The sequence below is a fragment of the Marmota flaviventris genome, chromosome 18 (genome assembly GCF_047511675.1).
Source record: "Marmota flaviventris isolate mMarFla1 chromosome 18, mMarFla1.hap1, whole genome shotgun sequence".
NCBI lineage: Eukaryota > Metazoa > Chordata > Mammalia > Rodentia > Sciuridae > Marmota > Marmota flaviventris.
This window is the reverse complement of record NC_092515.1, coordinates 14183927-14208523: the sequence shown is the minus strand read 5'-3', so window position 1 is coordinate 14208523 and position 24597 is coordinate 14183927. Positions and strand designations below refer to the sequence as shown.

At 52.8% G+C, this 24597-nt stretch overlaps 2 protein-coding genes across 3 annotated transcripts in view; both read left to right on the top strand.

Annotated features, from left to right (window-relative positions):
* The window catches only part of Supt5h (SPT5 homolog, DSIF elongation factor subunit), a 28785-nt gene extending 13723 nt beyond the window's left edge, over positions 1-15062 (top strand). For both annotated transcript variants that reach the window (XM_071604819.1, XM_027941178.2), the window contains 20 exons: positions 3130-3381; positions 4829-4918; positions 5016-5086; positions 6971-7076; positions 7278-7371; positions 7489-7625; positions 8580-8735; positions 8820-8966; positions 9671-9817; positions 9907-10032; positions 10870-10954; positions 11152-11271; positions 11357-11459; positions 11539-11666; positions 11754-11859; positions 12148-12306; positions 12414-12582; positions 12690-12893; positions 14461-14556; positions 14630-15062. In XM_071604819.1, the coding sequence (XP_071460920.1) occupies positions 3130-3381; positions 4829-4918; positions 5016-5086; positions 6971-7076; positions 7278-7371; positions 7489-7625; positions 8580-8735; positions 8820-8966; positions 9671-9817; positions 9907-10032; positions 10870-10954; positions 11152-11271; positions 11357-11459; positions 11539-11666; positions 11754-11859; positions 12148-12306; positions 12414-12582; positions 12690-12893; positions 14461-14556; positions 14630-14773 (2640 nt within the window). In that variant the 3' untranslated portion in view covers positions 14774-15062. The remainder of the gene's footprint in view (positions 1-3129; positions 3382-4828; positions 4919-5015; positions 5087-6970; positions 7077-7277; positions 7372-7488; positions 7626-8579; positions 8736-8819; positions 8967-9670; positions 9818-9906; positions 10033-10869; positions 10955-11151; positions 11272-11356; positions 11460-11538; positions 11667-11753; positions 11860-12147; positions 12307-12413; positions 12583-12689; positions 12894-14460; positions 14557-14629) is intronic.
* A 2094-nt stretch (positions 15063-17156) lies between these two features.
* Positions 17157-24275, top strand: Timm50 (translocase of inner mitochondrial membrane 50). The gene is made up of 11 exons (XM_027941432.2): positions 17157-17293; positions 18217-18367; positions 18823-18854; positions 19060-19081; positions 20892-20950; positions 21040-21159; positions 21447-21551; positions 21644-21742; positions 22492-22648; positions 22997-23103; positions 24061-24275. Exons 1-11 carry the CDS (start codon positions 17186-17188, stop codon positions 24160-24162), a joined length of 1062 nt encoding a protein of 353 aa, XP_027797233.1. The 5' UTR covers positions 17157-17185; the 3' UTR covers positions 24163-24275.
* The last annotated feature ends 322 nt before the right edge of the window (positions 24276-24597 follow it).

The following is a 24597-nucleotide window of genomic DNA, read 5'->3' as shown; positions in this document are numbered from 1 at the left end:
TTTTGAGACGGCCTCACTAAGTTGCTGAGGCTGGCCTTGAACTTGCGATCCATATGCCTGACCTCTTCCCTCACATTTTTTTTTTTTCTTTTTCTTGGTAGTGGGGATTGAACTCGGGCGGAGTGGCCTCAACTGTTACACCTGACCTCTTGCCCCATATATGTATTTTTTTGTACTGGAGGCACTCAACCACTGAGCCAAATCCCCAACTCTATTTTTTATTTTATTTAGAGACAGGGTCTCACTAAGTTGCTTAGGGCCTCCCCATTGCTGAGGCTGGCTTTGAACTCTGGTGATCCTTCTGTCTCAGCTTCCTAAACTACTGGGATTACAGGCATGCACCACTGTGCCTGGCTTCTTCCCTAAGTTTTAACTTTTCTAAATAGTACTGGACAGTTGGGACATGTTTTTTCTTTCCCTATTGGGTTTTAGAAAAGATTTGCATGTTAGTATAAAGTTCTACATTATTCTTTCTGAGTGGGTAGATTTCATGATAGGGACACATCTTTGATATACTTAATTTCTTATCAGTAATGTATAGGATGATTCTGCTTTTGGGCTATCATAGTGAACATCTTGTTTTTCACCTAACACTGTCTCTTGAACATTTTTTCATATCATATTGAATAGAGCTGTGTCACTCTTTGTAAGGCTTTGTAATCAATTGGCTGGATCTTGGTCATGACTTGCTTAAATAATCTCTTTTGTTGAACACTTGGGTGGTTTCTACTTTTCACCATCACAACCAATGCTGAAGCAATCTAGTTGCTTTTTTAAAAAATGAGATGTAATTAATACATCATAAAATTCACTCTTTTTTTTTAAATATTTTTTAGTGGTATATGGACACAATATCATTATTTTTATATGGTGCTGAGGATCGAACCCAGGGCCTCACACATGCAAGACAAACGCTCTACCACTGAGCCACAACTCCAGCCCCAAAATTCACTCTTTTAAACTGTAAAATTCTGTGGCTTTTAACATATTTCAGCATACTCAGTATGTTCACAACCATGAACACTGTTTAATTCCAGAACATTGCCATTTCTCCAAATAACCCATACCCATTAGTAGTCACTTCCTGTTCCATAGTCCTGGGTAACCATTAATCTATTTTCTGTTTCTATGGATTTGACACAGTTCAGGGTATTTTATATAAATGGAATAACATGATATGTGATCTCTTTATGACTCACCTCCTTACCTTTACATAATATTTTCAAGGTTTATCCATGTTGTAGCATATATCAGATTTCATTAGTTTTGTTCTTTAGTGTTTTATTTGGTGCGGGGGCAGGGAGCGTGCTAGGGATGGAACCCAGGGCCTCAGACTTGCTGGGCAAGTGTTCTACCACTGAGCTATATTCCTAATTCCCTCTCTTTTTTTAGATTTTTTTTTTTTTTTTTTTAGTTGTCAATGGATCTTTTATTTTATTTATTTACATGCAGTGCTGAGGATCAAACACAGGGCCTCACACATGCCAGGCAAGCGCTCTACCACTGAGCCATAACCCCAACCCTTTTTCAATATTTTGAGACAGGGTCTAGCTAAGTTGTCCAGGCTGGCCTTGAACTTACTATTCTCCTACCTCACTAAGCCTCCCAAATTGCTGGGATTGTGTGCCACTGTACTCAGTCCCTTGTTTGTTTAAGTACTATATTATATTTTATTGTATGGCCAAGCTATAATTTAATCAATCTTTTGGGGCATTTTAGAAATTTCCAGTCTTGAAGCTGGGGCTGTGGTCCAGTGGTAGAGCGCTTGCCTAGCATGTGTGAGGCCCTGGGTTCAATTCTCAGCACCAAATATAAACAAATAAATAAATAAAGGTCCATCAATAACTAATAAAAATATTTTTAAAAAGATGGCCTTTAGGGCTGGGGATGTGGCTCAAGCGGTAGTGCGCTCTCCTGGCATGTGTGCGGCCCAGGTTCGATCCTCAGCACCACATACAAAACAAAGATGTTGTGTCCGCCGAGAACTAAAAAATAAATATTAAAAAAATTCTCTCTCTCTCTCTCTCTCTCTCTCTCCTTCCCTCCCTCTCTCTATCTTTAAAAAAAAAAAAAAAAAAAGATGGCCTTTAAAAATAAATAAATAAATAGATGAAAATTTCCAATCTTGGTTATTTGTTGTAATAAGTAACTCTAGGGCTGGGAAAGCATCTCAGTGGTAAAGTACTTGTCTAGGGTGCATGAGGTCCTGGGTTCTATCCCCAGCACTACAAAAAATAAAATCTCAAAATTTTAAACAATAGTCCTACAAAAAAAATAACTGAAAGTTTAAAAAATAGGTAGGCCGGGTATAGTAATGATACCTATTATCCCAGGAGCTTGGAATGCTGAAGCTGGAGGATCATAAGTTTAAGGCTAGTCTGGACAATTTGGCAAGCAAGATCTTGTCTCAAAAATTTAAAAATATACATATAAATAAAAAGGGCTTGGGATATAGCTCAGTGCTAAAAGCACTCCTGGGTTCAATCCCCAGTCTCCCACCCTCCCCCAGAAAATCGCACAGCTAGGTATGGTGGCATGTGCCTGTAATTCCAGCTATTCAAGAGGCTGAGTTAGTAGGATCACAGGTTAAAGGCCAGCTTGGGCAATTTAGTGAGACCCTGTTTCAAACAGGGTTGGGAATGTAGCTCAGTGATCAGTACTGGATTCAGTACTAGTACTGCAAAAATGAATGGATGGATGGGTGAATGAATGAATAAATAATACAAAAATATGCTGGGCACAGTGGCACATACCTGTAATCCCAGCAACTAAAGAGGCTGAGGCAGGAGAGTCGGAAGTTCAAAGTCAGCCTCAGCAACTTAGCAAGATCCTGTCTCAAAATAAAAAGGACTTGGGGTGTGTCTTAGTGGTTAAGCACCCCTGATTTATCCCTGGTATCAAAAATAAATTAATTAATTAGAACTTTGAAGGCCCTAAGTTCTATTCCCAGCACCAAAACAAAAATTAAAATTTATTAAAAATAAATAATAGCAGTGAATATCCTTGTATCTATGACATTGTGCCAACACAAGTCTGGGGTTAGTTTCCTAGAAGAGAGCCTGTAGAGTGGTAGTCATTACTGTCACTGGCAATTGTACTTGACCATCAACTTCTACCTGCTCCCTATAGCCCCTGCAGATCAAGTCAGTGGTGGCACCAGAGCACGTGAAGGGCTATATCTACGTGGAAGCCTACAAGCAGACCCATGTGAAGCAGGCCATCGAGGGTGTGGGCAACCTGAGGCTCGGCTACTGGAACCAACAGATGGTGCCCATTAAGGAGATGACAGATGTGCTCAAAGTGGTGAAGGAGGTGGCCAACCTGAAGCCGAAGTCCTGGGTCCGCCTCAAGCGAGGCATCTATAAGGATGACATTGCTCAGGTGCTGCGAGTTGGGGCAGCCAAGGGGGCTTCTCTGATCTATCCTCTCCTGTCCTTTGTCCTTCCCACCCCCATTTGGCGTGCAGAGAATATAGAGTCCTGCTTAGGTTAGAGGGAATCAGAGCCCTCGGTTCTGTTCTGAGCACTCAGGTGGCCGTCTTTGGCACTTTCAAAGGTGTGTGAGTAAAGATCTGAAGGAGGTGAGCAGTGAGCTGTGGAGAGAGTGTGGTGGGCAGAAGGGGTAGCACTCAAGATGGTCCCTGGCTGAAGCAGAGGGAGCGAGGGTAGGAGTGCAGAGATGCACTCAGGGAGGTGCTGAGGCCTGGCGGTCAGGGGTAGGCCTAGGCTTCACTTGGAGTAAGATGGGAAGGTGGTAAGGGACATGGTTTGATTTGTGTTTTAATAGAATCGTTTTGACTTTGTTGAGACTAGTTCAATATTCTTAGGCTGGGGCGCTGTTGCTCCCAGGAGCTATTTGGCAGTTTCTGGAGATATTTTTTAGTTACCTGGGGAGAGATTGACCCTAGTATCTAGGAAACAGAAGTCATGGATGCTGATGACATCCCACAATACACAAGGTCAGTAGGGCTGATGCCAGGGAGCTCTGGAATGAGCTGAAGGGGCCACACAGCAGGAACAGGGAGCCCTGCCAGGAGGCCCTGTCTGCCACAGTCCAGGTGGCAGGTGCTTGTGGGACAGGACTGAGGCTGTAGAAAAGGGAAGAGGTCAGGATTTTGAAGGCAGAGCTGACAGGATTTGCTTACAGATTGGATATAATTGTGCAAGAAAGAAGGAATCAAGAATGAATCCAGGGCTAGGTGTGGTGGGGCACATCTATAATCCCAGCTACTTAAGAGACTGAGGCAGGAAAATCACGAATTCAAGGCTGGTCTCAGCAACTTGTTGAGAGCCTGTCTCAAAAAATAAAAAGGGCTCTTGAGGCTAGGGTTGTGGCTCAGCAGTAGAGCGCTCGCCCAGCGCTTGCAAGGCGCTGGGTTTAATCCTCAAGGCCACATAAAAATAAATAAATAAAATAAAGTTATTAAAAATAAAATAAAAAGGGCTATAGGTGTGTATTAGTGCTGAAGCACCCAGTGTTCAGTTCCTGGTACCAAAATAAACAGTAAAATTCCAGGTTGTGAGCCTGACCAGATGAATGAAGTAGAAGATGGCTGGGACAGGGGCAGGTTGGGGAAAACAGTCGCTTAGCTGTGACCATCTGTGTTTTAGGGACCTTCCAAACATCCAAATGGGCATGTCAGGCAGGCAGTGGATGTTCTGCTCCAGACCTGGGAGAGGCAGGCAGGCTAGATAGGGGCTTCTGGGAGTTGCCAGTTGTCTGATCTCTTCCCCATCACTCTCTTCCCCTTGCTGGTACCTGCCCTTCCAGTGTCTGGGTTCAGGGAGGCAGGACCAGACCTGCTGACCCCCCCCTCTGCCCTGTGCAGGTGGACTACGTGGAGCCCAGCCAGAACACCATCTCTTTGAAGATGATTCCACGCATTGACTATGACCGCATCAAGGCCCGCATGAGCTTGGTACTGCGGGGTGTGCTGCCTGGTGAGGGGACACTTGATCTTGCTGGTGGCTAGATCTCCCCCCTCACCTTTCCACCCATGGCCCTTTTTTCTGCAGAAAGACTGGTTTGCCAAAAGGAAGAAGTTCAAGCGGCCTCCACAGAGGCTCTTTGATGCTGAGAAGATCAGGTGAGAGTGTGCGTGGGCTTGGGGCAGTAGGGTGGGGTCCCTGTGACTGTGGTGCAGTGTGACTTTGCAGGCTGCTCTGCCAAGCTGGGTAGAGGTAGTTGTAGGTGGTGAGCTGGGCAGACAGCCTCGGGCACACTACTTTTACACTCCTATGCATCAGTTTCCTTTGCTTCAAAGATTGATTATAGCTGGGCATGGTGACTCATGCCTGTCACAGTGACTCAGAAGGCTGAAGCCGGAGTATTATAAGTTCAAGGCCAGCCCCTGCAACTTAGTGAGAATCTGTCTCAAAATAAAATAAAAAAGAAAAAGGGGGCTGGGGATACAGCTCAGTTGGTAGAGTGCTTGCCTCACATGCACAAGGCCCTGGGTTCAATCCCAGCACCACAAAAACAAGCAAACAAAGCAAAAAGAAAAGGCAGGAGATATAGCTAAGTGGTGGACACCCCTGGGTTCAGTCCACAGCATCCCTCCCCCAAAAAACACATTGATAATGATGGTTCAAGATGGTAATGACCTGGCTTCTCTAGATTACAGTGAGAATCGAACTGATATGCATGTGTGCCCAGAACAGCACTCTGCAGGTAGTGAGAATGTTAATGTATCACATGTTAAAATGGGGTTTACAGATCATGTTAGACTCCATAAAAAGTCTCCACCCCTGATCTCCTGGCCACCTGCGGTGGGGGTGCAATGACTCCCATCCTCCCCAGTGAAGGGGCAAATTGGAGCAGCCTGGGCTGCCAGCATGTGGGCCTGGTGGGCTCCACCAGGGCAGGGCTAGAAAGGAGCGAAGAGGTGCCAGAGGCACCAGTGCCGCCCTGCGCTCTGTCCTGTTCTGGAACTGCCTGCCTGTGAGTCAGCTGGGCAGATTCCTCTTCTGTTTTGGGGCTGGAGATGGAAGCCAGGCCTCCAGGCAAGGCCCCACCAGGCAGGTTCTCTTTTCGGTTCAGGCTGCGCTGTAGAAGGTGCCTTTCAGTCTGTAGCCAAGGGCCTTGCATACTTCCTGTCTGAATTAGCTCCATCCAGCTGGCACTCTCCCGCATGGCAGAGAGCAGACTATAGTGACCCTGCCCCCACAGAAGGCTGATAGGGTTCCCTGACACGTCCGGCAGAGCGTGCTGTTCCCCACACCTGACTTGTAGAGAAGATGGTTGGGGGAATGGCAGCAGGGACCTGGCCTGTTCCTCTTGTGCTTTTCCATTTTGGACGGTGGCGGCCATTATCCTTCCCCTTCTGGGAGCCTGGAACGGAACGAGGTACCTGTACTGTGCGTGCTGGGCAAGGGGCACAGGTGGCCCAGGGGCTGGATAGTTCAGGAACAAGCCTGGAGTCCCACTTGCCTGTGTTTGAATCCTGACCCTCAAAATTGCTGGTTTGGCTACCTTGAGCTTGTGGTGTGACCTCCCTGAGCCTGTCCCCTCACCAGGAACATGAGCACAAATCCATTGTCACAGGGCTTAGGGGACTTTAATGAGGCTGTGGCTGTTTAGGCTAGGCCATGCTGACTGCACCATAAATCCTGTCATTAGTGTCTGACATTAATGCCTTGTTGAGCCACTCTTTACTGAGCACCTACTACACAACAGACACTATTTAGAGGAGGTCAGTAAAGAAGGAGTCAGCATTGTTAGTTAGGAATCAGAGCAAACAGTAGCTCTTCAAGTGGTGATGCGTGTGCTGGTAATAAATAAATAAGTAAGTAAGTAAGTAAGTAAGTGGGAGATGGGGCACAGGGGTCTGGGGAAGTCCTACCTAGAGGGTGTTTGCTGGAAGCTGGGCAGGCATTCCTGTTGTCCTCTCCCTTTGCTATCTGAGGAGACTGAGGCACAACAAGGTCCTCTTCATGACCCCTTTTGCTGTCTGCTCCCAACAAAATACCAGGTCCCTGGGGGGCGACGTTGCCTCCGATGGTGACTTCCTCATCTTCGAGGGGAACCGGTACAGCCGAAAGGGGTTTCTGTTCAAAAGCTTCGCCATGTCAGCTGTGGTATGTTCCATGTTTCTGTCCTGAGGTGTGAGGGGGGACAGTGTCACACACACACATGCCTGGCAGGGCAGTGCTCATGAGGTGGGGGAGCTCCTCCCTCTGCGCCCCGGCCCACAGGCAGCAGGTTGTCTGGGTATGTCCTGGGGAGTGGCTCTCGGCTGGGCCTTGCACTAACCTCTGCCCTCCTGCCCCGGGGCTTAGATCACAGAGGGTGTGAAGCCCACGCTGTCTGAACTAGAGAAGTTCGAGGACCAGCCAGAGGGCATCGACCTGGAGGTGGTGACAGAAAGCACAGGTATCTGGGGGCGGGGTCTGAAGGTCTATTCAGAGGGCTTTGTGTATTTGGGGATAAGCTGTGTTCAGGGCCCTGGGGTGGCTGCTCAGTCAGTCAGCCATGTGGCTGTCCCCACAGGGAAGGAGCGGGAGCACAACTTCCAGCCCGGGGACAATGTAGAGGTGTGTGAAGGCGAGCTCATCAACCTGCAGGGCAAGGTCCTCAGCGTGGACGGCAACAAAATCACCATCATGCCCAAGCACGAGGACCTCAAGGTGGGCGTGCACAGGGTGCTGGCTGGACCTGGGTCCAGGAGGCGGGCAAAGATTTGGGGGCCTGCCTGCCTGCCTGCACGTGGGTGACCAGGCTCTGGTGTGCCTGGCTTCACCTCCATCTTCAAGGCCACATCTAGGCCTTCCAGTTCCCAGTGAGAGGCTGTGCCGAGGGGGTAACATGCGTGCACCTCTGGCCAGGCCAGGTTGGGGTGTGTGCAGGGCCCACTGTTGTGATTTGGGGGAAGAGATGTCTGGTTACAGTTCTGGGGCCTGGTGTGTAGGTTCTGTCTGTCCTCAGGGAGCTCCTGGGTGTCTTTGGTGACTGGGCTGTGGATATACAGCGTTTATGTTCCATGTTCCTGTCCCGAGGTGTGAGAGGGGACAGTGCCACACGCACACATGCTTGCGGGAATTCCAGGAGAGATGTTCATCCAAGAAACATTCCTGAGGCATGGCTAGGTGTTGGGTGGCATGGTTAGGTCGGCCACAGGTATATATTGGTGGTGGCGTGGTTAACCAGGGAGCCGCTGAGGGCAGGATTCTGGTATTCGTCGCCTAGAGGTGTGTCTGAGTGACTGTTGGGTGTCACATGGCGTCGAAGGCTGGTGCAAGCCAGTGTGGGGTGTCTGAGGTGTGGCTCTCTGGGGGCGGGGCCTGAAGGTCTGTTCAGGGGCTTTGTGTATTCGGGGATAAGCTGTGTCTGTGGTGCCCTGCAGATGTCTTGTATCTTGAGGGCTGACTGTCTTTGTGGGGTGAAGCATTGTCTAGGTCCAGATCCTGTCTGAGGGCCTGTTTTCTCCAGGGCCATCAGGTGGCCTCAGGTGGTGGGCAAGCCTAGAGTGGGTTTTGGTGTTGGCCTCTTCCTGGAACGTGAGGGGTTCTGAAGGCAAGAGGGGCAGGCAAGCTGTGGTGGTCCCTCTCACCTGCTCACTTCCCTCACACCCAATCCCCCAGGACATGCTCGAGTTCCCCGCCCAGGAACTTCGGAAGTACTTCAAGATGGGGGACCACGTGAAGGTGATCGCTGGCCGATTTGAGGGCGACACAGGCCTCATTGTGCGGGTGGAGGAGAACTTCATCATTCTCTTCTCTGACCTCACCATGCATGAGGTAGGTGTGTGGATGGGCGTGTCAAGAGGAGACCAAGGGACAGTTTACTGAGAGCCACCTCACCCTCGTACCTTTTCCCGGCAGCTGAAGGTGCTACCCCGGGACCTGCAGCTGTGCTCCGAGACGGCCTCAGGTGTGGACGTGGGGGGCCAGCATGAATGGGGTGAGCTGGTGCAACTGGACCCCCGGACCGTAGGTGTCATCGTGCGACTAGAGCGGGAGACCTTTCAGGTATGTGCCACACCCAGTGGTGGGGGCTTACTTTTAGGGACTTCCTCTCCCACAACCCCCTCATCTTGCCAGAGCTGAGTTGCAGACGAGGCTCTGTCACTTGAGTCTGGCTGTGTGACACTTATCAGCAAGTGGCAAGTCATTTACCCTCCCTGTGCCTTGATTTCACTGCCAGTAAGATAACAGCTGCATCTGCTTCACTGGCCACGAACGACTCCCTGACGTCAGATATGTACCCTGGAACTGGTGCTATCAAGGACAGGGCGCTCTCGCTCTTCCCCTTTGCCCTGGATGTGCGAGTCAGAGAGTGAAGCGCTCAGGACCTGCACTGTGGGTCGTTGCTTCTGTGCTGGATGACCCTAGAAAATCACCCCTTCAGCACTCACTTCCCCCACCGTAGACAGAAATCACGACAGCACCCCCCTCAGAGGGAGGTGTGTATGGAGAGTCTGATCTGGGCTTGGCGCAGAGGAATGGGTCAACAGTGTTCCCTCCTGTCCATCTCAGGTCCCTGAGGCTCAGCCAGGAGGCACAATATCTTCCCAAAGAGTGTTTTGGAACAGTTGAGCTCGTTTTGGGATGGCTCACTGCCTGGAGGGTGATGCTCTGACTTTGCCTGCCCCACAGGACAGTCTCCCACAAGGAGGGCGCACTGCTCCACCTCACCCTGACCCCTCAACCTCTTGGCACCTCTTCCTTTGTAGGTGCTGAACATGTATGGGAAGGTGGTGACTGTCAGGCACCAGGCTGTGACTCAGAAGAAAGACAAACGCTTCGCTGTGGCCCTGGATTCTGAACAGAACAACATCCACGTGAAAGACATTGTCAAGGTCATCGACGGACCCCACTCGGTGAGTATAAGCTCCTGCTTCCAGCGGAATCTGAAAGTTGTGGTAGGATGGGGCAAGGCCCAAGAGTGACTCTTCTCTCCTCTGCCTAGGACCGGGAGGGTGAGATCCGTCATCTGTACCACAGCTTTGCCTTCCTCCATTGCAAGAAGCTGGTGGAGAATGGAGGCATGTTTGTCTGCAAGACCCGCCACCTGGTGCTGGCTGGGGGTTTGAAGGTGAGGTGGGCATGGCAGGACTCTGTGTATTGGGTCCCCGGCTCAGCTCTACAGCCTTCCTTGGGCCCAAGAGTAGCAAGATTGGGCTTATTGGCGGGGAGCGGTTAGGAGAGCAATTGTCATTGTCAAGTCCTTGAAAAAGCACAAGATAAGTTTCCTTGGGATTCTGAGTTGCTCGCCCAGTCACTCCATCCATCCAGTTTTATTGAGCCACCAACTTTGGGCGCCAGACACTGCAGACACTGCAGACAGAAGTCACTGCTCTCCTAGAGCTGGTACTCCAGAGGCCAGCAGATTCTTAGATGCCCAAATGATACAGCGGGCAGCCGTGGCAGCCATGCAGAGGAGCGGAACTGGGTGGGAAGACAGAATCACTGGGGCTGCCACTTTAGGTAGAGGAGGAGACAAAAAACGAAGAATGGAGAGCCATGTGAACTTGGTGTGGGGGGTTAGCAGCTGCAAAGGCCCCGAGGTAGGACTTGTACATAATCACGTATAAAAAAGAAACTCTGGTCTGGGTACCAGGGACCAGGAGGTGACCTCAGGGCTCTGCAAGATGAGACGATGAATTCTTATGGCTTTTAGTTTTTGTGTTATTAGGGACTTCAATTTTTGACTAGCCACATTTCAGTTTCACTCCTTGGCCAAGGGAAGCCCAGTCATCTGGATCTGCCACAACGGCAGAGGGGTGGGAAAGGAGGCGTTATCTCCAGGAGGAGGAGGGAGGGCTGCTGGGCAGGTCAGACAGGAAACGTCCATGTGGAGAAGGTCGGTGTGGTGTGGAGGGCTGGAGACCGTTACCCAGGCCCTACAGTTCACTCCTTGCCCCTCCCCTAGCCCCGAGATGTGACCAACCTCACTGTGGGCGGCTTTGTCCCTATGAGCCCCCGGATCAGCAGTCCCATGCACCCCAGTGCTGGAGGTGAGGGGGGTCAGAGGCCAGGGTTGTGTCTGGGGGGTGGGAGGGTGTGAAGGGGAACCTTGGCTACTCAGCTTAAGCCACTCATTGCTCAGGGGTCAGGGGTGGACACAGGATGCTCCTAACCCAACGTGTCAAGCAGACATGTTGGAGGGGAGGGCGGGGTCCTAGGGGACTGGTGACATTCTTCTCCCTCCCAGGTCAACATGGAGGCTTCGGTAGCCCAGGTGGAGGTGGTGGCGGCATGAGCAGGGGCCGAGGGAGGAGAGACAATGAGCTCATTGGCCAGACAGTGCGCATCTCCCAGGGACCCTACAAAGGTGACCTGCAAGGCCATGTGGAGGCCTGGTGGGACCAGGTGGGGCCAGGTGGGGAAGCCCAGGCCTGACCTCCTGCTCCCCACAGGTTACATTGGTGTGGTGAAGGATGCCACCGAGTCCACAGCCCGTGTGGAGCTGCACTCCACCTGCCAGACCATCTCGGTGGATCGCCAGCGTCTCACCACGGTGTACGGCTGGGCCAGGGGAGGGCCAGTGGTGGGTGAGGGGCAGTGCGAAGGCCCCACTCACACACTGTTCTGTCCACAGCGGCTCTCGGCGTCCTGGTGGCATGACCACAACTTACGGGCGGACACCCATGTATGGCTCCCAGACACCCATGTATGGCTCTGGCTCCCGCACACCCATGTACGGCTCGCAGACACCTCTCCAGGACGGTGAGTACGGCCAGGGTGTGGGGGTGGGGGGGCGCGGGGGGGCGGGATAGGACATAATGGTGGGCATGCGTGTCTCTCACGTTACAGGCAGCCGCACTCCACATTATGGCTCACAGACACCCCTACATGATGGCAGCCGCACTCCTGCCCAGAGTGGGGCATGGGACCCCAACAACCCCAACACACCATCACGGTGAGGGCCAGGTTCTGAGGCACGAGGTGCAGGGGCTTGGGCATGTGAATGGGTATGTTGTGGCATCCAGGGGCAGAAGGCTCTGGGGGATGTACCCGAAGGCCCAGGCAGGAGTAGGTGTGGCTGGGAATGGGGCCATCCAGCCACTGTGGATAGCCACTGCCATGATGCCTAGGCAGGTGGCCCCCATCTGCTCATGGTCTCTGCTGTGGAATGGCATGTGTTGCCATCCAACAGCATCTGCCACCTTACCATCCCCAGTTCTCAGCTGACTTCTGTCCCCAACAGGGCTGAAGAAGAGTATGAGTATGCCTTCGACGATGAGCCTACTCCGTCTCCACAGGCCTATGGGGGGACCCCCAACCCCCAAACACCTGGCTATCCGGATCCTTCCTCCCCCCAGGTCAACCCACAGTATAACCCACAGACTCCAGGGACGCCAGCCATGTGAGTGCCCTGGGCTAGCCCTGATCACGGCTGCACACACCCTCCCACTGCCTCACCCCCTGTGCCTTCCCTGATGAACAAATGTCCCTTCTTTCCTGTGTCTTCAGGTACAACACAGACCAGTTCTCCCCCTATGCCGCCCCCTCCCCTCAAGGCTCCTACCAGCCCAGCCCCAGTCCCCAGAGCTACCACCAGGTGGCACCAAGCCCAGCAGGCTACCAAAACACCCATTCGCCAGCCAGCTACCACCCCACACCCTCGCCCATGGCCTATCAGGTACTGGTCACCTTGGATGCCCTGCAGAGCAGTGGGCTAGAATGGACTGTGGCCTACGGCCAGGCCAAGTGACTGTTCCAGTGACACTATCCTCTGTTCCCCTGTAGGCAAGCCCCAGCCCTAGCCCAGTTGGCTATAGTCCGATGACACCTGGAGCTCCCTCCCCTGGTGGCTACAACCCGCACACACCTGGCTCAGGCATTGAGCAGAACTCCAGCGACTGGGTAACCACTGACATCCAGGTGAAGGTGCGGGACACCTACCTGGACACACAGGTGGTGGGTCAGACAGGAGTCATCCGTAGTGTCACGGTGAGTGGGAAACAGGCATGTTATGGTGATTGGTCAGCAGGCATCCTCTCCCTGGGTGCCCCCAATTTTCATGTGTGGGTTTTTTTGTTTTTGTTCTTTAACTAACCACATTGACAAAGATCCATCCATAGGTGGACAGGCACGGGAGGGTTCGGGGTTTCTGCCCATCATACTCAACTCTGCCTGCCGCATTCACAACTAAAGTCTGTGACCTGAAACAGAGAAGGTGGTTGATTTCTGTCATAGTCCTTTGAGATCAGCTCAGTAACATGTCCCCAGCACCTTGTCAGGACCAGGCTTGGGCTTAATGTCAGGCATCCACACCCCTGGGCTCCTCCAGGCCTCCCGGCCTCTCCCTTCTTCACACTCAGCCAAGTTCAGGACCTTTCCACACACACCTTCCTGTCTTCCTTCCGTGCGTTGTCTGGCGAGTGTCTGCGCCAGCTCGGGCCTGGGGCTCAGTGTGGTTCTGTGTCAGTGTGGTCCTGCAGGTGCTGCAGGAGAGCTTGGCGCTTACCCTGGTGGGTTCTCTGATTGTGAATGTTGATTGAGTCAAACAACATCAGAGACTAAGACACTCACAGGCCTCACGTTCCAGGGGTTGGGGGCAGGGGGCAGATATGTCCTCAGACAGGGACAGTCCAGAGTGGGCACAGCTGGGATGAGGCAAGCCCAGAGCTCAGAGGAGCTGGTAGGTGACGGAAAGGAGGCACCTTACCCAGCTTTAGGGGGGAATCAGGAAGGACTTTGTGGAAAGGGAGACTTCCAAGCCCACGACCTGAGGGACGAATAGGAATTAGACAAGGAGAGGACAGGGAGCTGCACGTTTCGTGGATCCAAAGTATGTCCATTTTGGCTGGAATATAAATAGCCAAGGGGAAGGTGAGCGGTGAAGCCAGGGGAGTGGCTGGGCCAGGTCCTGTGCCAGCCTAGAGAACTCTGGACCATCCAGCGGGCACTGGGGAACCACGGAGGCATCTAGGCAGCAGGGGAGTGATGGGCTCGGGTCTGTGGTTTGGAACTGATTCTCCATGTTGCAGTGTCAGGGAGGGAGTGGAGGTGGTGAGACTGGGGTCTTGGAGCCCTGAGGAGTTGGGGGCGTCAGGTTGCTCTATGGCAGTGCCATGGGGAAGGAAGGAGGAACCGAGGTGGGAGAGGAGACCCTCCGGAGGCTGAACGGACAGACCTCAGAGCTGGACCACTGTTGGTGACAAAGATGAGGTCCAGAGCTTGACTGGGCTATGGGGCCATCTGACACCAGGGCCCAGGATGGGGGGCAGGTAGAAAGAAGCCAAGGCCATTTGAGGACATGAAGAGTCAGGTGCCTGAGAAGTAGTCCCCGTTTGGCCCAAGTTTGCTTCATCCTGGGGCTTCCCTTGCTGACTTGGTCACCCCCCCACCTTCCCTGCCAGCATGCATCATTGGCTCCAGCCTTGGAACCAGGCACAGCTGTGGCCCTCCTTGCTCGCTTATCACATGGGGATTGAGTTTTCAGAATGAGCCTGTAGCCTGTGTCCCTTGGAGAGTGGGAACAGGACAGGTTGACCAGGCTGTGCCTACCCTGCAGGGAGGCATGTGCTCTGTGTACCTGAAGGATAGTGAGAAGGTCGTCAGCATTTCCAGTGAGCACCTGGAACCCATCACCCCCACCAAGAACAACAAGGTAGGTCAGGGGACGGGGCCAAGGGGTGTCAGGCTGCTGACATGGGGCGCTGATTCTATGTCCTCCACTTCAGGTAAAGGTGATCCTGGGTGAGGATCGGGAGGCCACTGGAGTGCTGCTGAGCATCGATGGTGAGGATGGCATCGTCCGCATGGACCTTGACGAGCAGCTCAAGATCCTCAACCTCCGCTTCCTGGGGAAGCTCCTGGAGGCCTAAGTCAGGAGGAGAGGTAGAATTCAGAAGATGACCCGGCAGACGAAGAGGACCAGGACCCTCCTTCCTTCCCTGGCCCTTGAACCTGACACAGAATCCTGGGCTTGAGTAGGGCTCTGCTGATCATTTTGGAGTTTCTTTATCTTCTTTTCTGGGTTTCCACCTTCTTCCTCCCTGATGCTCATAGGAATCAGAGTAGAATCTGGGGAAGGGTCCCCCACTTCTAACACCCCGCTGCCCTCAGCTTGCTTTTGTGTTTATGGTCTTTCAATAAAAAGAAGACGTTTGGTCAGAGCTGTGTGTGGGGGGGGCGGGGGGTAGAGAGAGTCTTGTTTGTAGTGGGGTTATTTACAAAGCCCACTTACTTCCTTTTGTGCTTTGGGGTAAAGAACTGGAAACTATCAAAGTTCTCCCATCTAGAAAATGAGTTTGTACCTCAGAAGGCTCATGAGAGGGGTGGATGAGAAGACATTGGAAAGAGGTCATTGGAACAGAGCTTGCTATGTGACTAACAAAATTACTTCTTACTCAGGCATGAATTCTACTAAGTGAAAATCACAGTCAACCCCCGCCCTACAGGGGTTGGGGCTGTAGCCCAGTGGTAGAGCGCTTGCCTGGCATATAGGAGGCACTGGGTTCGATCCTTATCACCACATAAAAATAAACAAGTAAAATAAAGGCATGCTATTCATCTATAACTACAAAAAAACAAGCCCTACAACCTAAATGTCGCCTAGCAGCACACTTGATGGTCTTTTATCTTGAGTTCCAAGAGCAGTGACACCAGAATTACTGAAGCTTATGATAACATGGTGACAGGAGTGGGAGCAATGTTAAGAATGGGGCTTTGGGGGCTGGGGTTTAGCTCAGTGGTGGAGTGCTTGCCTCTCACATGTGAGGTACTGGGTTTAATCCTCAGCACCGTAAAAGGTATTGTGTCTATCTACAACTAAAAAAGAATGGGGCTTTGTATCTTGAACTTCCTGTTCCTCATTTGATATTACATCGTTAATATCTTCTTGGGGGGAGGGGTTTACTGGGAATGGAACCCAGAAGTGCTTAACCACTGAGCCATATTCCCAGCCCTTTTTATTTTTTGAGACAAGAGTCTCACTAAGGAGCACAGAGCCTTGGCAAATTGCTGAGGCTGACCTCAAACTTGTGATCTTCCGGTCTCAGCCTCCCAAGCCACTGGGATTATAGGCACGCATCACCACGCCCGACCAATATTAACACTTATACAAATATGACAGTATTATAAAATACTTCAGATATTTAAAAAGATACCTCTGGGCAGGATGGCATACGCCTGTAATCCCAGTGGTTTGGAAAGCTGAGGCAGGAGGATCTCCGTTTCAAAGCCAGTCTTAGCAACTTAGGCTGCAATTCTGTCTCAGAATTTTAAAAAAAGCTGGGGATGTGGCTCAGTGGTTAAGCGCCCTTGGGTTCAACTCCTGGTACCTAAAATAAGTAAATAACCACGAAGACCCATGTCCCACTTCCCAGCTTAGGAAACAATAGGTACCAGAGAGAACCAATTTTGACAGCAGCCCCAATCCATCCCCTTCAGCAGTAACCCCACCCTGGATTCCGCTTCTTTACCTTGCCGGGCTTTTGCTACATTAGTATTTTTGGTTTTTATATATAAGTTATCAGAGCCCACACACACTGAAAATGATTTGGCAAACATTCACGGCTTTTGCAAACTCAAATTCGTTGATTTCTCGCTCACTATTAAGGGCCCTCTCCAGCCACGCATGGCGCTGTGCTGCCTCTCCTGTCCCTTTATAAGAATTCATGGTAGGAGGGGCAAGAAGAGCTCTGGGTAAAAGAAGGCAGATTCCATCTCAGGGCTGGCTTTTCAGATGTCCTCCAAGTCTGTTTCCACTTCTGAAAATTGAGAGGTAAAGATAAAGACCCCCTTAGGGGAGACAGCTATCATTGGGTTCGGTGAAGATAAAGACCCCCTTAGGGGAGACAGCTATGGTTGGGTTCTTTTTTTTTCTTTAACCTTTATACTTATTTTTGTGTGGTGCTGAGTGAGGATCGAACCCAGTGCCTCATGCATGCTAGGCAAACGCTCTACCACTGACCTACAGCCCCAGCCCTAGCCTTAGTTTTACCTCCAAGCAATAGGTCTTATCCTCGTCCCTGCCTCGTCCAGTTGCAGAACTGGTGTTCCCTAAGGATTGAGGGGGACGTGGTGCCAGCTGACAGTACTCCAATCGGTGTGCCTGGGAGACAGCTAATAAAGAAATCTAAGGCAGTAGCACCTGCGGCAATCCGCCTGGAGCCTCTTGTCTCTCTCAGGCTCCCGTCCACCCACCCCTTCTCTGCGTCCTCATTGGCGGCAGCCTGCGCCCGGGGCGGGAGAAGAGGGAGCCAGTGGGCGGGGCCTCGTGGCGTCAGCGCAAGATGGCGGCCTCGGCGGCGCTGTTCTCGCGCTTGCGGAGCGGACTCGGGCTCGGCGCGCGGGGGCTGTGCACGAGGCTGGCGACGCCGCCCCCCCGAGCCCCAGACCAGGTGAGCTGAATGGGTTTGGGCCCTGGGTGCCTGGGCTCCTCCATGAAATTTCGGACGTATAGCTGCCGGGCAGGGGTTCTGGGATGCTGCACCTCAGGGTGCTGAATGGAAATCCGCCTGCGTTTGAGGGGTGCTTCCCTGCCTGCCAGGGACACATTTGCTTCCTGGGATGGATGTTGGGGCCCCAAGGGCATCCTCTGGATCACACCTCCCACCCACGTGGGCGACCGAAGAGGTCACCTCTTTCCCTGTGTCAGTGAACACTCAGGTGATAACACGACGGGGAGGGACCCGGGACGCTGGGGTTCCAGCCTGGCCTTGCGGGTATTTTCTTGGAGTTGTTAGTGGTAGTGAAGTAGATGTCCGGGCTTCGGATTCGACCTTCTTCCATGTGGACAGATCCCAACCATTCTGACCTCCAAGTTCATCACTTCCGTTCCCTTTTTTCCCCAAGTCCCATACAAGTTGCTCTTCCCTGCCCCCACTCCTGTCCTTTTTTTTCCTAGACCCTGCTACCTTGAGCCTTAGGAATCCGGATGTTTTAACTCTCAGTCTTGTCCCGTGTGCCTCTGTCCCCCAACTTCAGGCATCCCAATTTTGGGCGACCTGTTCCCTTAGTCTCCCTGACTGACTTTGCTGGGCTCCAGACCCTCCAGTTCTCTTACCTCCAGGGTCCTGGGTAAACTGGCCTGTCAGTTCTTAAATTCCTGGATTCGTTGCCCTGTACAGTCTAGCTTAGACTCTCTGAAGGGGGTCCTCTCAGTTGCCCTTCCAAGAATACAATGCTGGGGGTTATGTGGGTGTCTGCTGCTTGGCTTCTGATTTTGATTCTACTTGAACTAGAGTAGAGGTCAAAGTATCCTGACCTTGTCTCTCCCCTCTCTTAGCTAACCGCCTTCCTCCACTCCTCTCCCAATCTGCAGGCTGCAGAGATTGGAAGCCATGGGAGCACTAAAGCCCAGGGGCCACAGCAGCAGCCAGGCTCAGAAGGTCCCAGCTATGCCAAAAAAGTTGCACTTTGGCTTGCTGGTTTGCTTGGAGCTGGTGGGACTGTGAGCATCATCTATATTTTCGGTGAGGGACATGCCCCTGCCCCCCAATTTTGTTCTGCTGGCTTCCTGAATTCTACTGTGGAACCTTCCCCTCTTTCCCCGTAGTGGCTTCACTGATCTTCATTCTCTGACCCTTCAATAGGGCTGCCAACTAGGACACCTATTTTGAAAACTGGAGAAGTCTCCTTTCTTCTCCTTTCTACCCCTTCTGTCTCTCGAGCTGGTTCCTGTATCAGGCTATGGGGAACCAATTGGAAGAAGGGAATATAGAGGAGGATAGGCCTAGACCAGCCTTCTAAGCTGTGTCTTCCCTCAGCACCCAAAAGTCCATCCCAGTCCCCTCCTCCCTTGAATCTAGGAGGCCATACCTCTAGCCCTCTCTCTCAGACCCAGGAGTCCAAGCCCCTGACATACCTTCTACCCCCAAGAGCCAGGAGATGGGGTCCCCATGTCTTCCATTGATTGTCTCCCTTGCAGGAAACAACCCTGTGGATGAAAACGGTGCCAAGGTGAGGGGGAACAAGGCCTTGCCAGAGTCCTTCCTTTGTGAGGGTGGGTTCCCTTTGGTCTACTCAGCTTGTCTCTGGCCTGGAGTGAGCCTCTCCCTCCCAAGGACCTTCTACTCCTCTCAGAGGTCTTGGAGAACCTTTTATAAGTATGTTGGGGTCCTGCCTGTTCCTTCCCAAACTTTCCATTTTTCTCTCCACCTCCCAGATTCCTGATGAGTTCGACAATGGTAAGTCAACAAGCACAGATTCTGGGGTCCCCTGGCCCTCTTAACTGTGCCACTTAGGCACAGGAGCCCTCCCCATCTGGTGCTCCCAGCCCCTCCTCCTTCTATTGGGGGGGCACAGACATGGGGGGCAGCAGCTGGATGGCTTGGGGGAGGGGCATTACAAAGCCCCAGCCCCCTTTCCTGGCCCCTCAACCCAGGAGCAGATGGCCGAGGACAGATGGGGGAGGGGAACCTGGGTGGGAGGGCTTGGGGAGACGGGGCAGTCTATCCCCAGACACATGGCTTCCTGTGCCTTAGATCTGAGCATCTGCAGCCCCTAACCCCCTCCTCTTTATGACAGCCTCTTTTTTTTCCCCTAAGCTCCTACCCCACCAGGCTCCTCATTTCCAAAACAATGCCTCCCTCCCTCCCCCTCTCATTAACCAGCTTTTGATGGGGAGCTTCTGACAAATTGGATAGTAGTTGTCAATTCTGTCACACCTGGCCCTTCCCAAGAGAAAAGTAAAATTGGTGGATCCAGAAAGCCACCTGTTTTGTGCTGGGGAGTTTGTTATATTGATTGTTGCAGCGAGGCATCGGGGTGAGTATGTTTTAACTGGGCAGATATAAAATTATAGTGGCTTCAACAAATCAATATGCTGATTTAAATTGGGCAGGTAGAGACATAGGTTTAAAATGTGCATATTAACTGGTTTCAATATTGTGGTTTTTCAGAGATTGGCCCATAGGTAGAATTGGATTGAAAATAGTGCCCTCCAGCGGGCACTCCTGGAAGCTCTCGGTTTCAGCTGAAGCCAATGTACTCATTTAAACCAGGGTTTTTCACCTTCAGCCCTACTGACAGTTTGAACTAGATCATTCTTTACTGTGGGGGGACTGTCTTGTGCATTATAGAATGTTTAGCAGCACCCAGGATAATTATATTTACGCACTAGGTGCCAGAATCATGGCAATCAAAACTGTCCCCAGCCCATGGGGCTTGGAAGAGCCCATGCTTAGCATGGGTGAGATCCTGGGTTCAGTCCTAGCATCAAAAAAAAAAAGGTCTCTAGACATTGCCAAATTTACAGTGGTAGTGTGTGTCAGAGGGACAAGATAAATAAAAGTGTTCTTAGTTGAGAATCTCTGGTTTTAAGCATACAGATGTGTCTGTGTTCACTGTAGTATAACTAGACTAGTGCACTGGCTTTGAGCAGACATCTCAAGATCAGGATGGACTAAACACTGGCATAAGATCAAAAGGTGTACATGTCTGAATTTTTTAAAAAATATTTTTGTTTAGTTGTAAATGGACACAATACCTTTATTTTGTTTATTTATTTTCATGTGGTGCTGAGGATCGAACCCAGTGCCTCACATGTGCGAGGCAAGCACTCTGCCATTGAGCCACAGCCCTAGCCCCTTTATGTCTGAATTTTAGGTGGGCTATTTTTATACCTGGCATGGAGTGTGGAAGTAAGTATTCACATTAAAACTGGGTAAGTGAGGGGGCTGGGGCTGGGGCTCAGCGGTAGAGCACTCACCTAGCATGGCTGAGGCACTGGGTTCGGTCTTCAGCACCACATAAAGATTAATAAAGGTATTGTGTCCATCTATAATCAAACATTTTTTTTTAAAAAACTGGGTAAATGAATATCTTTGTTCCCACCTGGTAATATGTCGTTGCCATCTACCTTTTGGCCTCGAAATGAGCTGATTGAAACCAGGCGGGAGTAGACCTGCTGTGTGTCTGGTGGATCACAAACCTCTGGTGTTTGGGAGGTCGAGCAGCAGCTTATCTTGGAATCCTTTGTGCCCAATGTTCTCCTAGATCCAATTCTGGTCCAGCAGTTACGTCGGACATACAAATATTTCAAAGATTATAGACAGGTAAGCAGGGACCTGGGCCTGGTCCCTACCTTCCGTCCTCAGCCCCCAGCTTCTGTGTCAAGCACCCTTGTCCCTTTTCTGTCCCACAGATGATCATTGAGCCCACCAGCCCCTGCCTTCTTCCAGACCCTCTGCGGGAGCCATACTACCAGCCGCCCTACACACTTGTCTTGGAGCTCACTGGTGTCCTCTTGCACCCTGAGTGGTCGGTGTGTCTCGGGGAAGGCAGCGGGTTGGGGATAGACCTGTGCAGTGGGCTGGGGGTGCTGTGTGATCTTGGGGAGAGCCTGTCTCTTCCCACTGCCTCGCTTTCAGTGCCCACTGTGGGGCTGTCGGGGGTGTGCCAGGAGTCGGCTCTTGCTCCAGACTCTAGTTCTTAGCCCTTGGGTTCTCAAACCCCCAAGAACAGAGGGAACCCTGGCTCTGGGAACCCCCTGGCTGGGTCTAGGCCCCGGGCCCCTCGTGGTCCTGGTGGCTCACTGCCCTCATCCCCCAGCTGGCTACTGGCTGGAGGTTCAAGAAGCGGCCAGGCATTGAGACCTTGTTCCAGCAGCTTGCACCTCTGTACGAAATTGTCATCTTCACGTCAGAGACTGGCATGGTGAGGCTCCGGGGCAGAGCAAGCATGGGTGGTGTGGGGGAGCAAGAGATCTGGTGGGCCAGACCCAGCTGACCTCTCCTTGATCCCCCCAGACTGCGTTTCCACTCATCGACAGTGTGGACCCCCATGGCTTCATCTCCTACCGCCTCTTCCGGGATGCCACAAGATACATGGATGGACACCATGTCAAGGTGCCGTGTGGGGGTTATGGTGGGGGGCCTCTGGGGTGGGCTCGGGTGCCAGCACTGCCAGAAAGAGGGCTGAGCTCCAGTCCCAGCCTCCACCCTGCTTGTGATTCTGTACAGATCTCATTCTCCTGGCAGGACCTGAGCTTGGCGGAGCATTTTGGCCCTTCCTCCAGAATCTGGGGGAGTGGGGAGAAGTGGGGTCTCCCTAAAGAAGACAGTGTGGGTGAGGGGTAGTGATGTGGAGTTTCGTCTCTCTGTGTCTGTAACTGGGTGCTTCAGGACAGTGGATAATTGCAGTTGCTCCCATGAGCCTGGGTGTGGAAACACATGCCGGGGTCTGGGCCTGGCTCCAGGATTCCCTGTGCCCAGGCGTCTGTTGGGCTTCTATCTGGGTCTTGGTGGGGCTGGGGGCTTACGTTGGGATTCAGCGGTGCATGGACTGTGACGAAGGTCTGTGTCAGTCTGTGTGACTCCCTGTGTGTTGCTGTGGGTCCATCTGCACCTCTTTTTCCTGGGCAAGAGGTTCTTCGACCTGCAGCATATCACAGTCACCTCACCTGGGCAGTAGTTGGACACGCCAGGGCCCGCCCATCCCAAGAGGGCCTAGGAGTGGCGTGACTCCGCCCAGCCAGAGGCCGAGGGCTCTGCAGGTGGAGTTTGGGAGAGGGGCCATGGTGATGCCTTGTGTGTGCATGTTCCTCGTGGGGAGGGGAGGGGCACAGAGAGTGACCTGACCTGTTGCCCACTTCCAGGACATTTCGTGTCTGAATCGGGACCCGGCCCGAGTGGTGGTTGTGGACTGCAAGAAGGAAGCCTTCCGCCTGCAGCCCTACAATGGTGTCGCCCTGCGGCCCTGGGACGGCAACTCGGACGACCGGGTCTTGTTGGACCTGTCTGCCTTCCTTAAGAGTGAGGCTGGTCCCGCCCTCCTAGCCCCTGACCCCAGGGACCTGGTCCTCAAGGTGATGGCAGATGCTTGATTCTGCCTTGTCTTTCTTGTCCACTGGCAGTCAAGTGAGGCCCTGGGCTCAGTCTCCAGTGCTGGGAAAACAAACTGCAGTCGAGGGGCAGAGGCCACGAGCATCTTGGAGTTCCAGAGACTCCTATGTCCGGGTGCTCCCCTGGGAATGTCGGGGGAGCCCTTGTGGAGCATTGAGAGCGTTCCAGGGAGTGTCGGTCTGGATCTGACCTTGGCCCTGTGGGCCCTGCCTCCCTTGGGCCTCAAGGCTGGCTGACCGCGTCCTGTTGTGCCCGCAGCCATCGCTCTGAACCAAGTGGAGGACGTGCGGACCGTGCTGGAGCACTACGCCCTGGAGGATGACCCGCTGGAGGCTTTCAAGCAGCGGCAGAGCCAGCTCGAGCAGGTTGGACTCGCTCCACGCCCAGGGTCCTTTGAGGCTCCCGAAGGAGGTTCCTAAAGCAGCCCCTCTCTATACTGTCCCCTGGCTGACTGTGACCTTGGCCAGTACCTTCTCCTTTGCCGCAGTATCTGTGACCTGGGGCCGGTGACACAGCCTTCCGGGCAGGGATGTGGCGAGGAGGGTGGCCTGGTTCTGTGGGCTGCTCAGGAAATGGAAAGCACTTGAGATGGGTCTGGAGGAGGGAGTGTCCGTGACACTTGTGAGCAGTCCTGGGGACTCCCTGTGGAGGTAGACTTAAGGTTTAGATCATGTCTGGAGGGAGGTGTCCATGGCACTTGGCCAGGAGTCTGGGGAGGGAACTTTGCTGGTCTTGGAGGGACACTGGTGTGTGGCTCGAGTCAGAAAAGATGCTCATGTCCAGGCTGCGGTTGGCCAGATTCTGGGTTGGTTTTCTGGGGCTAGCTAGAGCCCTAAGTGCCCAGAGAAGGCCTGGAGAGCTGGGTCAGGGGCTTCCCCCATGCCAGCCACTGGGTGCTCAGAGTAGGACAGGGCAGTCTGTTGAAGAAGGCTATGGTCTTTGGATCTGGGGTCTCCCCCAGTATCCAGGATGGGGTCTAGGGTCTGAGATAGGTTCCCAGGCTTTGGGGAGGGGCTTCTGAGAATTTTCTGCCTGAGAAACTCCTGAAGTTCATGGCTGAAAATCCTGAAGGCCTGGAATCTGAGTGTGGTGTCCCCCAGGCATCTTGAGGTTGAGCTCCTGTGACGCAGCTGGCCCTTACCAGTGTGTGAACAGGGGCTGGAGCTGGCGTGCAGTGCTCTGTTGGTTTGGGGAGGGGAGTGGGCCCTGGGCCAAAGTCTAAAGGAAGGCTGGCCCCTGGGCTGAGGCTGGGGACTGGCAGTGTGGGAGGAAACCCACCTACCCCAGGCTGACCTCCTCCTCCTCTTGTCCCCTGACCCCAGGAGGAACAGCAGCGCCTGGCTGAGCTCGCCAAGTCCAACAAGCAGAAACTCTTCCTCGGCTCTCTCACCAGCCGCTTGTGGCCTCGCTCCAAACAGCCCTGATGCTCTGGGCCTCCTCAAACTCACTGCCTGGGTTCAGGGCCTCAGGCCCCAGTGCTCCCAGACCAAGGCTTGGGCAGCCACATGTCCAATAAAGTGCATCCCAGATGGCACAACTCCTGTGTCCGGAGAGTCTCCAGATGGGGCATCAGGGTGAGGTCCGGGACTTGGGTCATCATGCCACAGTGGCCAGCTGACTGCCGAACAGAGCAGAGGCTCTGTAGGATCAGGGCCAGTTTGGGCCTGGCTGTCTGGAAACCCGGGTCTCTGCTCGGCTGTCTTCCCATGTGCTGTTTGATCTGCAAAAAGTGCACCTCTCTGGCTCCAGATTCCTCGCATGTGGAGAAAAGCAGAGGATGGGGGTTAAACACAGGTAGCTCCCGTGGAAATAAAGCCAAGTTGAGCCCTGGTGGTCTAGAGATGGCCCCACCTCACCTG

Bases quoted from the DNA above. Each gene is read 5' to 3' on its own strand.
- Timm50 (XM_027941432.2), top strand. From the start codon at position 17,186: ATGGCGGCCTCGGCGGCGCTGTTCTCGCGCTTGCGGAGCGGACTCGGG. The intron at 20,951-21,039 runs GTAAGCAGGGAC...TCTGTCCCACAG, and splicing joins ATTTCAAAGATTATAGACAG to ATGATCATTGAGCCCACCAG. The intron at 23,104-24,060 runs GTTGGACTCGCT...CCCTGACCCCAG, and splicing joins GGCAGAGCCAGCTCGAGCAG to GAGGAACAGCAGCGCCTGGC.